We start from the raw sequence: 13,894 nt of genomic DNA on the forward strand, positions 1-13,894 counted from the left end.
GGTCAGAAAGCGACTGCTACCTCTCTTTCCTTTTGGCTGAAAAGCATCATCCGTTTGGCCTATGAGACTGCTGGCCAGCAGCCTCCTGAAAGAATTACTGCTCATTCTACCAGAGCAGTGGCTTCCACATGGGCTTTCAAAAATGAGGCTTCTGTTGAACAGATTTGTAAGGCAGCGACTGGGTCTTCACTGCATACTTTTGCCAAATTTTACAAATTCGATACTTTTGCTTCTTCGGAGGCTATTTTTGGGAGCAAGGTTTTGCAAGCAGTGGTGCCTTCCGTTTAAGGTACCTGTCTTGTTCCCTCCCTTCATCCGTGTCCTAAAGCTTTGGTATTGGTATCCCACAAATAAAGGATGAATCCGTGGACTGGATACACCTTGCAAGAGAAAACAGAATTTATGCTTACCTGATAAATTACTTTCTCTTGCGGTGTATCCAGTCCACGGCCCGCCCTGGCATTTAAGTCAGGTAAAAAAATTTGTTTAAACTACAGTCATCACTGCACCCTATGGTTTCTCCTTTTTCTTCCTAACCTTTGGTCGAATGACTGGGGGGTGGAGCTAGAGGGGGAGCTATATGGACAGCTCTGCTGTGTGCTCTCTTTGCCACTTCCTGTAGGGAATGAGAATATCCCACAAGTAAAGGATGAATCCGTGGACTGGATACACCGCAAGAAAAAGTAATTTATCAGGTAAGCATAAATTCTGTTTTTTTTTCGGGGGAGTGGTCCCTGTATCAAGATATCTTTGACTAGATGGGGGAAACCGGATAGATGGCACACCTCGGGGGAGTGGTCCCTGTATCAAGATATTTTTGACTAGATGGGGGAAACCGGATAGATGGCACACCTCGTCTGAATCACAAACATCCAAGATATTGTTCCAAGGATCCTCAGGCGACTTATAGATGCACTGGTGGTTCCGTGGTCCTACTGTCTGATGCACATGTATCCCCCTCTAGTTCTTCCCCGACTAATAGCTTGAATCAAACAAGAGGTCTCTCCAGTAATTCTCATTGTTCCCACCTGGCCACCCAGGACTTGATAAGTGGATCTCATTCAAATGTCTTCTCCTCTGTGGAAACTTCCACAACATCCGGATCTTCTCATCCAAAGTCCATTTGTTCATCCAGATTTAGTTTCTCAGCTTTTTGGCATGGAGATTAAAAAGTCCTTTTGAGCCTATTCACAATGTGGATGTTCAGCTTTTATCTTAGAAGACCTTATTTATTTTAGCTATTTTGTCTCCCTTGTCATGTGAACCCCTTATTTATTGTTTCATCTAGACAAGGCGGTGCTCAGAACTCACCTAGGATTTCTTACCTAATCTGGTTTCTTCTTGAATAATAAGAGATTTTTGTTCCTTCTTTGTGCCCTTTCCAAAAAATTTCAAGGAACGTATTTTGCACAATTTAGATGATGTTAGAGCATTAAAGTTTTATCTTCATGCTACCAAAGATTTGGCAATTACTTTGGCTTCTTAGATAAAGCAGCTGATTGAAAAGGCTTACTTGGAGGCAGGGAAAGCTCCACCACCTCGCATTACGGCTCATTCTACTATATCTGTTTCCACATCTTGTGCCTTTTGAAAAGAAGCGTCTATTGAACAAATTTGTAAAGCTGCCTACTTGGTCTTCTCTCCATACTTTCACAAAGTTTTATCATTTTAATATTTTTGCTACTTCAGAGGCTGCATTTGGCAGGAAGGTTCTCCAGGCAGTAGTGTCTGGTCAATGATGTGCCTGCTCAGTTTGTCCCACTGAAAATGTGGACTCCACGGCTTAGGTACTAGGTCTCAAATGTTATGGCTCGTGGACTCTAGCCACCTTATGAAAGAAAACATAATTTATTCTTACCTGATAAATTTCTTTCCTTCGTGGTGGTGAGAGTCCAGGAGGCCCACCCAATATTATTTTGTAGTCATCCAACATGCACCTGATTACCCTGCTTTGTTCTTCCTACTTTTCTGTTTTCTTCTCCTTTCTTGGCTATACAGCAGACAAAGGGAAATCAGGGGCGCGATCCGATATAGATCGCAGTTTGCGGCGCAAGCGAGGGAACCGGCGTCGCCCGCAGTTTCAGCTCGCAACTCGAGCCATCCCATATATGTCGCCGTCAGTTGCTAACGTGCCGTAAGTCGGATAAACCAGCGATGTCCAGAAATCTGCGTAAGTACAAATTTCTGGCGTCGCCAGTGACTTGCGGCACGTTAGAAACTGCCGGCGCCTATAAAACCTGACTAAAGTCTAAAACACCCGCACTGTCTAACACGCCTCCCTAACATAGCCCGCACTGTCTAACACGCCTCCCTAACATAGCCCGCACTGTCTAACCCTCTATCCGCTATCCCCCCTCACTATCCTAACAATAAAAAAGCTATTAACCCCTAAACCGCCGCTCCCGTACCCCGCCGCCAGCTATATTATATCTATAACCCCCTAAAGTGAGCCCCTAACACCGCCGCTATCTATATTAAAATTATTAACCCCTAATGTAAGCCCCTTACACCGCCGCCATCTCTATTAAAATGATTAACCCCTAATTTAATCTACCTACCCCGCCGCAAGCTATATTATCTATATTAACCCTAAGTATATTATAGTTAATATAGGTATTACATTATATATATTAACTATATTAACCCTAATTATATTAGGGTTAATATAGTTACTATAGTATTTATATTAACTATATTAACTCTATCTAACCCTAACACCCCTAACTAAATTTATATTAAATTAATCTAATTCATTTAGAAACTAAAATATTCCTATTTAAATCTAAATACTTACCTATAAAATAAACCCTAAGATAGCTACAATATAATTAATAATTACATTGTAGCTATGTTAGGGTTAATATTTATTTTACAGGTAAATTGTTAATTATTTTAACTAGGTATAATAGATATTAAATAGTTATTAACTATTTAATATCTACCTAGTTAAAATAATTACCCAGACTTCCGGTTGGCGGCATGTTAAGATGGCCACTGCTTTATAGAGCTCCAAGTAAAATCTCTAATTTTTAGCATAATCGTGGCTATATCTTTTGCCATCCATCTCTCCATTGGCGGTTTAGGTGCCCAGGAACTTCTGTGGATCAGGAAATTTCATCACCTGGCCGCCGAGGAGTCAGATTAGAATTTTAAAGCCGTTAGGCATTTACTCTGCAGCGCATCATAAAGACAAGATGGCACACATTACCACTGACATTACTGCGAGTCTCTTACCATTGTTTGATAACTTACTATTATCAATGGAAAATATACTACAGTACACTCAAACCAATAGGGGACCAGTATTTAACTTAGAAGTTGTGGAGCCGACACAGAGTCTACCTGGTCTGTACAAAGCCGATTATCCGACAGAGATCAGCGGTAAACATCAAGATCTCCTATGTAATGGCATCTCTGACATAGCTTCTGCTGATGGTATCCAAGCTGACAGCCCCACCGCAGCTAAATCAAAGAATACCCCCCAGGACTATATGCAGGATCCTGGGCTGAGAACCAAAACCGTACATTATTACTCCTCGCCAATGGACAAAACTTTTAAGGGTGTTCTTGCAGGTGATGGAGTGAAGATCCTGGATGACCACTTTGCGGGAGGGAGGGAAGGCCCGTCTCCTACCCTGATCAAACCGGACTTGAAAAATGTGGGGGCAAAACAGTGCTTAACTCCTCAAGAGTACGCTGGGGACTGCACTATCAGCATCAATTTGCTTACTACCCACAGAGCCGTACCTCTTAGTAGCGCTACTAAGACTATGGAAGTGAAACAAAATACGGCTTTGTTTATAGAACCCCTTCAGTTCACGGATCCTTGCTTTTCGTTGCTGAACTGTCAGTGGCGGAACTTGGGTGTAACATCAGTTATGGACTTTGTCCCATTGCTTCCGAGACTGCACCCGACTGATTACTGGCCCGCTAGCATGAACAGCTTTCTTGATCTACCTCGACTGGTCTGGAAGTACTGTTACTCCTGGTTAATACATGTAGGGGTTGGATAAACTCTCTATCATGATCCTGATCAGCACACTTTGATACTCAGACTTATGTTAGGTTTGATAATTTTCATTGCAAGAACAACAGAACTGTGCTTTACTACTGCTGTATCTTCTTTAGTACAATTGTTGGTGCTTTGTTTTAGATCTCAACTGTGGCCCTGTTGGTCATATATGTTTTTTTCTTTTGTTCCTCTCTCCCCTCCTTTTATCTCTCTTTTTTTTTTTTTCTTTTTTTTTTTTTTTTTTTGTTATAACACCCTGCATACAAAGGGAGGAATTTTGATCCACACCATAGCTTTAATAATCCTCTGCAAATAATATAAATCGATAGGTTACTGGAATCTCTAAACACCCCCAGGGCAGTATACATCACCTACCACAGAAACTGACATGAAAGAGTACTCTCTCTCACCCTTTAAGTCTCACTAACTTGGTATTGGCCATGGCCATGTGGGGCGACTAGCAACAAATTGGGAGCTGAATTGTATAAACTACATATACCATATCATACTCAGCTTGTTATGTCAAAAGAGTATTAACATTTTTGTGCCTCTATAGCCCTGGTGTTCATCCACTTCTAGGTCTTTTTGGAGTATTTGAAAAACTTATCTTTATAGCTATAGTTTAAATTATATACCCACAACTATGCCCACTGTTGAGAATCTATAGTAGTACTCTAGTGACCCCTACTGATATCTATAAAATGAAGAGGTAAAAGCTAAGCTAGAATTATTCTGCTAACAGATGGTTATGATCTCTCTTTGTTTTTAAGTTTTTAACTGCTAGAAAGAACCTTACACTTAGAATCAATTGTAATTCTCTACCACACTTTTATTGCCACACTATGAGGCTAGTCAACAAGATGTGGGTTTGGTTGTTCTTCTCATATTCATGTTTTTGTTTTATATTGGTTTATTTGTTTGTGTGTTTGTTTAATCGAAAATTAAGGAGCTCAGGAGACTTCAACATGGGATGTCTTAATATTTTAATTTTCTTTTTATGCTACAATCATCATCCTCACTCATAGAGTGCTTATAGCTATACATTGATAAAAGTTTGTCCCATAATTATGCAAATATTGCCTTAAGTGGAACTATATATGACTATTAGGTTTTAATACACTGTACAAGTAAGGGATCTACTGTTCTATATGTTGCATTAAATCTTGTGTAATGTTATCTGCTTACCAAAATGTAAATTTGATTCAACTACTGTTTTAAACTCCGCATCAACTATTTGGTGGCAATATTGGCTTCTGTCTTGTACCTGAGTTCCTTGAATAAAAAGAATTTAAAAAAAAAAAAAAAAATAATTACCCAATTACCTGTAAAATAAATCCTAACCTAAGTTACAAATACACCTACACTATCAATAAATTTAATAAACTACAAACATCTATCTAAAAATACAATTAAATTAACTAAACTAAATTACAAAAAAAAACAAACACTAAATTACAAAAAATAAAAAAAAGATTACAAGATATTTAAGCTAATTACACCTATTCTAAGCCCCCTAATAAAATAATAAACCCCCAAAATAAAAAAATTCCCTGCCCTATTCTAAATTAAACAAATTTCAAAGCTCTTTACCTTACCAGCCCTTAAAAGGGCCTTTTGTGGGGCATGCCCCAAAGAATTCAGCTCTTTTGCATACAACAAATACCACCCCCCACCCCCCATTACAACCCACCACCCACATACCCCTATTCTAAAACCACCCAAACCCCCCTTAAAAAAGCCTAACACTACCCCCCTGAAGATCTCCCTACCTTGTCTTCACCACACCGGGCCGAACTCCTCATCCGATCCGGGTGATGTCTTCCTCCAAGCGGCAAAGAAGAATTCTTCCTCCGGCGACGTCTTCCTCCAAGCGGCAGCAAAGTCTTCATTCTTCCGGCGGCATCTTCAATCTTCTTTCTTCGCTCCGCCGCCGCGGAGCATCCATCCTGGCCGACTGCTGTACTTGGAATGAGGTACCTTTAAATGACGTCATCCAAGATGGCGTCCGCCGAATTCCGATTGGCTGATAGGATTCTATCAGCCAATCGGAATTAAGTTAGAAAAATCTGATTGGCTGATTGAATCAGCCAATCAGATTCAAGTTCAATCCGATTGGCTGATCCAATCAGCCAATCAGATTGAGCTCGCATTCTATTGGCTGTTCCGATCAGCCAATAGAATGCGAGCTCAATCTGATTGGCTGTTCGGATCAGCCAATCGGATTGAACTTGAATCTGATTGGCTGATTCAATCAGCCAATCAGATTTTTCTAACTTAATTCCGATTGGCTGATAGAATCCTATCAGCCAATCGGAATTCGGCGGACGCCATCTTGGATGACGTCATTTAAAGGTACCTCATTCCAAGTACAGCAGTCGGCCAGGATGGATGCTCCGCGGCGGCGGAGCGAAGAAAGAAGATTGAAGATGCCGCCGGAAGAATGAAGACTTTGCTGCCGCTTGGAGGAAGACGTCGCCGTTACATTACTTATGTGCTCCTTTACTGCTTCCCTATAGAAAGGATATTTAGGTACCTATTCATTTCAGCCCTATATTATATTATAATCTGTAAACCCTATTTGCACCCATAATGCTTTAGTGAACCACTTAAGAGGGTGTCTTGTTCCCAGCGGCTGAGGTAACGGGACATCTATTTATCTTTTACTTTTTTTTGGTTCTTACTAACCATTTATAAACTCTTACTATGGGTGTATATTCACTATGGAACATGGTCTAGGCGTGACTTGTTATGTTAACTTTGGCTGAATATTATATATATCTCACTAGACTTGGAGGTGGAGACCCATCCTTTGTGGCAATTTCACATATAATCCCCTCCCACTTTTTCAGCTCCTATATTTTTTGTGAAGCTATAATTAGCGAAGTTTAAAATAATTATATTTCTTGTTCAATATTTTCGTAATATTTTAATGTTATACTCTAATTATATTTCAGGCAGAGCTTTACCAACAATATTTTAGTGTTACCCTACCTTGTTAAAATGTATATCAGAAATATAGTATCAAAAACAAGAGGTCCTTCATTTGGGGTCCATGAGCGGCCCCTTCACATTAAGGCTTACCTACCTTATACTATGATAACTATAACTATGTGGCCCAAGAGCGGCCACTCAAATCATTTGGTGGGTTTACAGTTTGTTTAGCAATTATTACCTGTATTGAACGTGTAGTGTGTCATTTAATCATGCTGTGCGTTTCCTTTACCTATTTTCGTTGCTTATCTTGTAACAACTTGCTTTCTTTTGTATGCATGCTATAGCAACTATTAACTGTTTGTTTTGAAAAGAACTCTTTGCTTGCAGAGTAATGGTCCATGTTTTATGGTGTTGGGTTTATAAGGTCTCTATGTTTTAATGTTGATTTAGCTTGACAAAGGGGGCAGGAACCCCCTAAACATTGCTGTATGTCTTGAATAAAGGTCTTCATTTATTGCAAAGATCTGGAGTGCAACTATACTTTAAATTGGGAAAGCTGTGGCTACTGTCTTTTATGGGATATTAATATCCTGTACCCAAAATCTTCCTAAGAAGAAAAGATCATTTAAAATTCAAAAACACATTAATTTAAATAATAAAAATACTTTAAATACATATTATAGTATTTTACAATATAATACATGTACATAACACAGTATATACCACTTGTATAATATACCTATAATTCCTCAGCATGACTCAGATGTGCAACTAGCGCTGCTGATTGGATCAACTGCATTCTTTGCTCGGCACCAGCAGTGCACTGCAAGTCCCGAGCAGTGTTTCTACTGTGTGTTTAAACTAATCAATTAGAGCATGTCATTTTTCGACTATAATGGGCCTTTAAAGGGGCATACAAACAGCAGCATATGTATGTATATGCGTAATGCATTTTGTATTTTATGTTTCTAACATTGTTTTATGTTGAAAGGGACATGAAAGTCAACATTAAACTTTCATATTTTAGATACAGCATTGTATTATAAAGTTTACAATGTTCTATTGGCATCCTTTGTTGAAATCCATTCCAAGGTACGGCTAGAACAATCAATGCACTACTGGGAGATAGTTGGTGATTGGTGGCTGCACATACGTCCCCCCTTTCCATTGGCTCACTGGCTTTATATGTTTAACCCTTTTGCCGTTTTAAAGGGATAGTCTACACCAGAATTGTTATTGTTTTTAATGATAAATAATCCCTTTATTACCCATTCCCTAGTTTTGCATAACCAACACAGTTATATAAATACACTTTGTATCTTTGTGATTACCTTGTATCTAAGCCTCTGCAGACTGCCCCCTTATTTCAGTTCTTTTGACAGACCTGCATTTTAGCCAATCAGTGCTGGCTCCCTGGAACTTCACGTGCGTGAGCACAGTGTTATCAATATGACACACATGAACGAACACCCTCTAGTGGTGAAAAACTGTCAAAATGCCCTGAGAGAAGAGGGGGTCTTTAAAGGCTTAGAAATTAGCATATGAACCTCCTAGGTTTAGCTTTCAACTGAGAATACCAAGAGAACAAAGCAAAATTGGTGATAAAAGTAAATTGGAAAATTGTTTAAAATTACATGCCCTATCTGAATCATGAAAGTTTATTTTGGACTAGACTGTCCCTTTAAATACATACTTAACACAAGCATTGCTTAACGAACCCCTGCCCCGATTCAACAAACACATTAACACGTTCATTAAGATCGCATGCACAGTTACTAGAATGAGCATCACAAAATATTGGAAAGCGAAGGCTCCCCCGTGGGAGGAAGTGAGGAACAAATTATCATTGACCTACCGCATGTATGAGTCTGCATCACAAATCTTAGATACACAAGCCCAATTTGAAAAAGTCTGGTTTTATTGGACTCTAAATGGGAACTTAGCTACATAAATATAATTGAAATCATATATAGATAAAGAACATGACAGCTGCATCGTTCGGGACGGAGGAGAGAGGTACCCAGGTGTCCTAATCTACCATATCTTACCTTATTTCATTTTATTCTATGTTTTCTGCCCTTCTCTACTCGTGCATGTCCTATACAAATTTGGACTACCTGAACAGCTATGTAACTAGTAAATAATAGGTACATCCACATTTCCTAACCACTCTTTTTTCCTGTTGATTTATCCTTCTTCTTTCTTATCCTCTTCTCTCTTTCTTCTCTCTGATACAAGGATTTATGGTTATTTGGTCTAAAGAATTTGTTTCTTTAAGATGGTATGGTACACATTGATAAATGATCTGGAGGTTCAGATAGATTATTGAATACAGATATGGCTCTACAAGACTTGGCAAGGTGGTTTCGTGAAACTACTGGAAGATATTTATTGATGTTTGTAATATGTAATATTTAAAAACCCCAGGTACTGTACTATATGACGTCATGTGCAATTGCTAACCCATCTTTCATGTTTTTTGTAGAGGTGACAAGACCTATGTTGTATTCAGTATATTTTATTTGTTTCCTTTCTTCTTCTTCTTGTAAATTCAATAAAAAGATTTAAACATAAATACATACTTAAATGCAAGCAGTAGCTGAATAAAAAAAATGCATGTTTTTATGCACTTTTATGCTTCTAAGTATAAACCCAGTTAATTTTGTCTTTTGCCAGGGTTTCCTGTCTACTTGTAGTCCACAGACTGTTCTACAACAAGTGGAAGATTATATGAACACTGGTGAAGTGGCAGGCTTTTCATCTCGGGTAACTTATATCATATTCAATGTTGAAACATTGTACCTGTAAACCATGAAGGAAAAATAAAATATTGCTGCATATTTCAGAGTATTATTATTTCTTTCATTAGTTGGTGAGAGTCCACAAGCCTTCATATGTGGGTTTTAAACTCAAGTCCACTTGGAGGAGACAAAAATACCCAACATAGCAGGCCTTTTAATCCTTCCCACTTTATTATCGTCCCTCAGTCAATTTTGTTTCCTTCAGCAAGGAGTGAGGTTAATTCTGAAGTGCCGATCTGCATGTTGTTTGATAGGTGTTCTCTAACTGTTCTAAGAACCAATTTCTTTCATAAGTTGGTGAGAGTCCATAATCCATTGCTTCTGGGATTCAACTCCTGGCCACTAGGAGGCAAAGATTCCTTACTTAATCCTTACCACCTCTCTGGTATGCTAGTCTTATTTTTGCCTTCGCAGGCGTAAGGTGAAGAATTGAGGTGCTCCAGATTCTTTGTTGAGAGGGGTACTTAGACCAGATTGCGGCCCATTTCCCCCCTCAGAGAGCTGCTACTTAGAGACAGAGGGGAGATTAGAATATGGGGCCACAATTACTCCCAGTGAAGAGTTATTCACAAGCCTGCCACAGGTGTTCAAGAGACCAGTCCCTTAGCCTCCTCCTGTATAGTATTTTAGGTAAGTGACTTTGTTTATTTAACAACTTAACACTCATTTAAACCTATACCTGGCATTGTTATATATATATACCATTTATATATAGCCTTGGATCAGATTCATTACACTCAATATATAAGGGGCTCTCTTTTTAGTTAATTCTCCTGGTGATATTATTTAGAACTTTAAAACATCAGATTTTTTAAATTTAATGTACCTTTGTTTTTCCTAGCCGCATACTACTGCACGTGCATGGGTGAGCGTGTGTGTACGCACGGCGTGCTTGTTTTGCCACTTTTTTGTTACTTTTAAATTGACATTTGTTTGGGCACCTCCAGCTAAAGCTGTGATTCCAGGATGGGGTATTGTATACTCATTCCCTTAGAGCATATTTGTTTATTAAGGTTATTATTTCTGTGTTTTTCACTATGGAATCTTATGAATTTGTCCCTAATCCTCCTTTAGAAGCTGAAGTTTCTGAACACCTTTCAACCAATATTAAGTGCGTTTATTGTAAACAAGCTGAGGTATCCTCTCCTTATGTATGTGCTACCTGTCTTAATGTTTTGAGGCATTCAGACCAATTCAATGCTGCACTTGCTTCCAAAGTTGGTATTGCTCCTTCTGTTTGTTCATTACAGGAAGGTCCAGCTCAAATCGCTCCTGGCATAAAAGATTTTATTAGGGCTACAGTGTCTGAAATGTTGGCAGTCATCCTGTGTTCAAGTAAGCGTACAAGGTCAGTTCAAGATATGCCTTCTACTATTAGCAATATTCCTGTGTCTCATGAGGTTAATGAAGCCTCTGAGGGTGAGGTTTTTTTTCTGATGATCAGGGGCTGGCTTCTGATCCTGAACCTGCTTCTTCCTCCTTTTATTTTAAGATTGATCACATTCGTTCTTTATTATTTTGCTTACGTTAGCAATTAAGGATGTTTCTGGAGGGGGGCCTACCTGTCGTTTAGATTCTTATTCTAAAACTACTAAGGATTATTCTGAGGTTTCTCCAGTGGCTGATGCTGTGGCTGTGATTATTTCTAAAGAATGGTCTAAATCTGGTAAGTCATTTAATCCTTCTGCAAGGTTTAAAATGATTTATCCTGTTCCAGCTTCTAATATTGAGCTTTGGGAGGCTCTCCCTCAGTTGGATGGTGCCATTTATAATTTGGCTAAACATACTACTGTCCCTCTGAAAGATAGCACTTCTTTTAAGGGCGCTTTGGATAGGAAACAAATCATTTCATACAAGGGCCTATTTGCAAGCAGTTTATCTTTTCAGACCAGCTATTGCTGATGTTTCTGCTGCTGCTTCCATTTAATTAGATAGTCTTTCTGATCAGATTTCTGAGGATTCTGACAGTGAAGATTTTCTTAACCTTTTAGGTTTGCTTATATGTGCTAATTCCTTTACTGGAGATGCTATTTTGGATATCTTTAGGATTAATGCTAAGAGTATGTCCTTGTCTGTCCTTTCTAGATGGGCCTTATGGTTAAAATCATGGTCTGCTGATGCAGTTTGTAAGTCCAGACTCTTGAATATTTCTTTTCAAGGGTAAAAATTGTTTGTGGCAAATCTAGGTTTTATTATTTTCACTGTTACTAGTGGTAATGGAGCTTTTGTTCCTCAAGATAAGAAATTTAGGGTTAAGTTTAAGGCTTCTAATTTCGTTCCTGTCATCAAAATAAGAAGCAAAAATTTGCTTCATTCTCAGCTAAGCATGGTTCTTCAGGTTGGAAACCAAGCTTTAATTGGAACAGGCTTAAGCAGGCCAAAAAGTCTACTCCACTCCCAGATGTGACCCCCAATTCAGATTCTCTGGTAGGGGCAGGTTAAGACTCTTTCAAGAGGCATGGTTTCGGAATGTTTCAGATTCTGAATATAATTTCCGAAGGTTATCGGATAGTTTTCAGGGTAAGACCTCCCAGAGGAAGGTTTCTTTTGTCTAATGTTCGGAACACATCTTTTAAAAGCTCAAGCTTTTTTCCGATCAGTTTTGGATCTAGAATCTATGGGTGTGATAGTTCCTCTTCCTCTGCTGAAATAGGGAAAGCGATTTTATTCAAATTGTTATTATTGTTCCCAAGTAGGAGGGAATTTTCAGACCAGTTTTGGATTTAAAAGCTCTGAAAAAGTTTGTCAGATTTCCAAATTTGGAGACTATTGGGTCTATTTTGCCTTTCATTCTGCAAGAGCCGTTTATTTCCACAATAGATTTAGAGAAGGAGGTTTGCTTTTCTAGACAAGTATTTTAAGGTTGTTGCTCTACCGTTTGGTCTGGCTACAGCTCCAAGGATCTTTACAAAGGTTTAGAGCTGCAACAACTAATCGATATAATCGATAATAATCGATTATGAAAATAGTTGTCAACGAATCTCATAATACATTGGTTGGTTTGCAATTAGTTGGTCTGTGCACGGCACCAGTTTCACCCCAATGAGCTCCTGCACATGGTATTGTGTTTTATGGTTATACCCTTAGCCTAAAGGATGTCTACAGACATTCACTTTTTCAGGACAGTATAAGTTTATAACTACTCCTGGCTCATGTGAAACCCAAAAATAAAATAGGAGTCATCATTTAGATTGTTTATATTAAATCAGGTGATTTGGGACTATGCTTTGCATGATATAGTGCCGAGTTTGTTAATTACACCTAGCCCTAGATTGATGGGTTTTGTTATTTGAATTGATGTGCACTATTATTTGTTTGCATAATTATTAGCAGATTGCTATTGCTGATTATATGTACTGTATAGATAAATGTGTAAGGGTTTGTCCTGTTGATATATAGTCCTTAGCGCTTTTGACTTTTTTGTTTTTTTAAAATTTTAATTAATTGTAATATATACCAAATTCAACCTCTATAAGTATATATCTGCTATTTTAAGAGCGGACTAGATATTTTTTTTCTTTAACCTGATAGCTGGTAATTTACCATTGCATATGGTATTCAAGATATTTTTATGTTAGAATGAAGTCCAGGCTTACTTTGTTAAAAGGCCCTCTTCATTGGCGGAGAGCTAACAAAGATAAATATCCCACCTTTGTGAAATTGGCAAAACCCTACTTATGCATCTCAGGCACCTCAACACCATCTGAGCGCTTCTTCTATGCTGCAGGCAAAATAGTTTGCAAAAAGAGAGCCAGTCACAGCCAGGAGCATGTGGATATGTTGACATTTTTGCATTTTAATCCAAAGTTTCTTAAAGAGTGAATAACAGAATGTTATTAACAGTGATAGTCTACCTCTTTCTAGTTCTACCTCTTTCGAAACATTTTGTTTTTTGTTTCGTTTTTTGCTTGATTATAAAAATTTGTTCTGCTGCTGGATAAAAAAATTGGACAAACAGTTGTGTTAATGTAAAGTTTTAGTCTGAAGTTTATATTTGTAACATTCAGTATGTGGATTTTATTTTAAATAAAGGAAAAAAATATAAATGTTAATCGAAAACATAATCGGCTGATTAATCGATTATGAAAATAATCATTAGTTGCAGCCCTACAAAGGTTCCGGGGGCCCTTTTTGCCTGTCTTCAGAG

The 13,894-nt window shown here is 38.3% G+C and overlaps 1 protein-coding gene across 1 annotated transcript in view; it reads left to right on the forward strand.

The window, feature by feature from the left end:
- Positions 1 to 13,894, forward strand: part of KNTC1 (kinetochore associated 1) — a 1,377,837-nt gene that overhangs the window by 1,180,484 nt on the left and 183,459 nt on the right. The window contains exon 61 of the mRNA XM_053701768.1: positions 9,623 to 9,712. Within this exon, the coding sequence (XP_053557743.1) occupies positions 9,623 to 9,712 (90 nt within the window). The remainder of the gene's footprint in view (positions 1 to 9,622; positions 9,713 to 13,894) is intronic.

Source organism: Bombina bombina, chromosome 2 (genome assembly GCF_027579735.1).
Source record: "Bombina bombina isolate aBomBom1 chromosome 2, aBomBom1.pri, whole genome shotgun sequence".
In the NCBI taxonomy this organism is placed as follows: Eukaryota; Metazoa; Chordata; class Amphibia; order Anura; family Bombinatoridae; genus Bombina; species Bombina bombina.